The sequence below is a fragment of the Dipteris shenzhenensis genome, chromosome 1 (genome assembly GCF_047967505.1).
Source record: "Dipteris shenzhenensis isolate YYH24624 ecotype China chromosome 1, Dip_SZ_1.0, whole genome shotgun sequence".
Taxonomy (NCBI): Eukaryota; Viridiplantae; Streptophyta; class Polypodiopsida; order Gleicheniales; family Dipteridaceae; genus Dipteris; species Dipteris shenzhenensis.
In genome coordinates this window covers 12,197,150-12,200,200 of record NC_141596.1, presented here as the reverse complement: position 1 = coordinate 12,200,200, position 3,051 = coordinate 12,197,150, and the positions used below count along the sequence as shown (strand labels likewise).

Below are 3,051 nucleotides of genomic sequence, written 5' to 3'. Positions count from 1 at the left end.
TAACACCACCGCCTACAGGTACATTCTTCACTACAAATCTTATGAAACATGCTATCTTCATTCTCACGTAATCATGAAATAACTCATAGCTCTTGAATGTCATATTACACATAGGAAAGTGCAACGAAGACAAAGAAGAAGGCACAAAGGGCACTTATTACGTATATTGTATTCAATGCATTCCTATAACAAAATGATATATTGGACAAACTAGTGATCTTCACAAACGACTTGCACGACACAAAACTAACCCTCCTTCGAAAATGAAACCTGATGTCAACAGGCACAAACTGTTCCATAAGAATTTCAAAGCAGAAGTCCTAGTGACAAGGGACAAAAAAAGCAAGGGAGATACACTGGAAGAAAAATTCATAAAAGATCTCAACACGACTGACTCGACAAGTGGCTACAACAATCTCCGTGGAAATCCATCATCTACAAAGAAATACTACTTCCTCAAAAATAGGGACATAGTCTAAAGTATTTGCATGAAAGTCCATTTTTGATACATGGACAAGACTTCAGATTTTGAACCACTGTTAAGTCATACTTTTGCAAGAGTCCTGAATTTTGTATTCATTAAAGCATGAACTCTTCTTTTTGGGTATCCATTAAACTTTAACAAATGTTGATGCGTTATAATATTATTACTATTAAAACTCCACTTCAAAGTGCATCAAGTATTTTTGCTACTATTGTTAGCCTTAAGACTATTAAATCTTGACATGAATGAAAGGCTTCATGTCCATTTTTGGAATATCAAACCAAGAACGCTTCACATTAACAGCAGCTGCCTACCCGGATCTAGTTATGGCTTTGCACGAGGTTGATACACTCGGGGGGGAAAGCATATTCTAAGTGTGTCACATTTCTAATTTCTAATTTCTAATTTCTAATAAAGAAGGGTGCCATGTGGCAAGGAGTGGCACCACTCTTCCTTGCAAGCTGAGGCCCTCCACATGGCATTCCCCCAATGACCGGTACATACTACACAACTAGTTCTCATAATAAAGCATAGAATGTTCGATGATCTTGGCACGTGAAAGCCCTCGTAATTTCCAAGTGGTCACAGTATACAAACGGCAAGAATCTGCCGACTCCCATTATATAATATGGGAGCTGAGTGGAATGACACGTGTGCTTCAGTCCAAGAGAGCTTAACAAAACTGCTCCACGGTGAAGCTTTCAGTAGTTCCACAGTGAAGGATCTCCCAATGCAAGCATATCCTCATCTTCATCATAGCAGGGCTGTTCTCCCTGCCCTGCACACGGATCGCCCTGAATCGGGGGCACTATTAGCATCGCATCAGCAATTTGCTCAATTGTTGGTTTCGGCGAAATCTCATGTTTGGCGCTGTCCAACCAGTTCGGCTTTGCGAGCTGATCCACCATTGATTGCCCCAGGCAGTTGGACAGCTTCTCTTCTTCCCGGGACGTTCGCGAGTGCAATCCTTGTTCCCTGAATCCCTCCTGCGAGCTGAACTGCTGGTCTTGGCGTGAAGAAATTAAGCAACCGGGACAGGAGCTAGAAGAAGGCGCATCGAAAACTGCCTCCTCCAAACTACAGGAGCTAGAAAACGGCGCACCCAAAACTGCCTGCTCCAACTCTAGAGACAAAGGTGGAGGTCTGATCACGTCTCTCTTCAAGGTAGTATTGAATCGTCTAAAAGGGGTCGCACCCATGGACACCGGCAACTCGATCTCCTCTGCTGGCTGTTCAAATTCGAAGGTTTGCGCCGAGTTCGCCGTACTTGTATGGATAATTTGAGTACAAGACGAGCTTGACGGGGTACCTGAATTTGAGTCGGCCACAGAACCTGCTGCTAAAGCGACTTTCTGGATAGACCTTGGCGACAAGACCGGTAGGCTCTTTACACCTTGAGGCACTAACTCCGGGAAGTTTAAGCGAGCACTAGCTCCTCGAAGGCAATACGCTGCAGCATCAAATGCGCGGGCAGCAGCTTCGGCTGAAGAATACGAGCCAAGCCAGATGCGCGACCGCTTGCGAGGCTCTCTGATCTCAGAGACCCACTTCCCCCAGCTACGCTTTCTAACGCCGCGGTATGACGAGGAGGTCTCGTCATGGGGAGGGGGGAGGGGATCGCTCGAGGTACTGGAGGAGGGCGCCGGGGCGTCTTGCATGGGGGGATCGGGATCGCGAAGGCCGAAGCGGCTAAAAGCATGGCAAGGCGTTGAAAAAGAATTCCGTGGATTCCTAGAAGTGAACGAATTGTATAGAAGAAGCAAGGTTGCGGACATGGGAGACGTGAGCGTGGAAAGCACCGACCGCGGAGGACGGACAGAGATTTCGGAAAGTTCTTCCGACTAGGTGATCGTTAATGTCGTTTTGGAGTTTAGTATTAGTCAATGTATGCCTCACGTATCCACGTCATCCGTCAAACCCACGTCATCATCTGACTTCTCGTCCAACACTGCCATCTGCAAGCTTAGTTCCCGGTCAACGATGTCAAATTGGTCGTGACTCCTCAAATCTGCAAAAAGAGCCTTTTATTGGCGTCCACGTAAATGCGCAATCACCGGCCTTTTCTAATAAAGCCCGTGGGGGGCCACGCGGTTTCCACCACGTCCTCCTACTTTTCCCCTCCACGTGCAAAAACTCCGCGTTGGCCCTCCTTGGCAATTTTTTGCACCTTCTATTAAAAAAACAGCCACGAAATCTCTCTTGTCTCTTTCATTTTTGGCATGACACGTGTGGGGAAGGGTACACTACCGCCGCCTCACGGGATTTCAAAGAATATTTGTATGCATTTCTTCCAAACCCTTGGTTGGAGGTTCCACTTTCAGAAGCTAAAAATGTTGGGTTTTTTAATGCAACAAATGTTGCTGGTGGTGCTAGTGGCAAAATACATCTGGCAAAGGCTGCCAAGTAATGTGACAACCTTATCAAAGTCCAAAAACATGTACTAGCCGCCGCTACGTGGGAGAGTGGGGGTGAGAGCCAATGCATGCCTAACCTACGTGGGAAGCATGAAAGGGGGGGATTGTTGAAGCACCTCCGAAGTGACTCAGCCTAGTCGGCTGCTCCTATTG

General features: G+C 46.5%; 1 protein-coding gene across 1 annotated transcript; it reads right to left on the bottom strand.

Annotated features, from left to right (window-relative positions):
* Positions 1–1,185: 1,185 nt before the first annotated feature.
* On the bottom strand, positions 1,186–2,259 carry LOC147905387 (uncharacterized). The gene has a single exon (XM_087379506.1). The coding sequence runs from the start codon at positions 2,257–2,259 to the stop codon at positions 1,186–1,188; it is 1,074 nt and encodes a 357-aa protein (XP_087235632.1).
* Between the last annotated feature and the right edge of the window lie 792 nt (positions 2,260–3,051).

What these genes read in the sequence shown, in the direction of transcription:
- LOC147905387 (XM_087379506.1), bottom strand. Translation starts at nt 2,259, where the DNA reads ATGTCCGCAACCTTGCTTCTTCTATACAATTCGTTCACTTCTAGGAAT.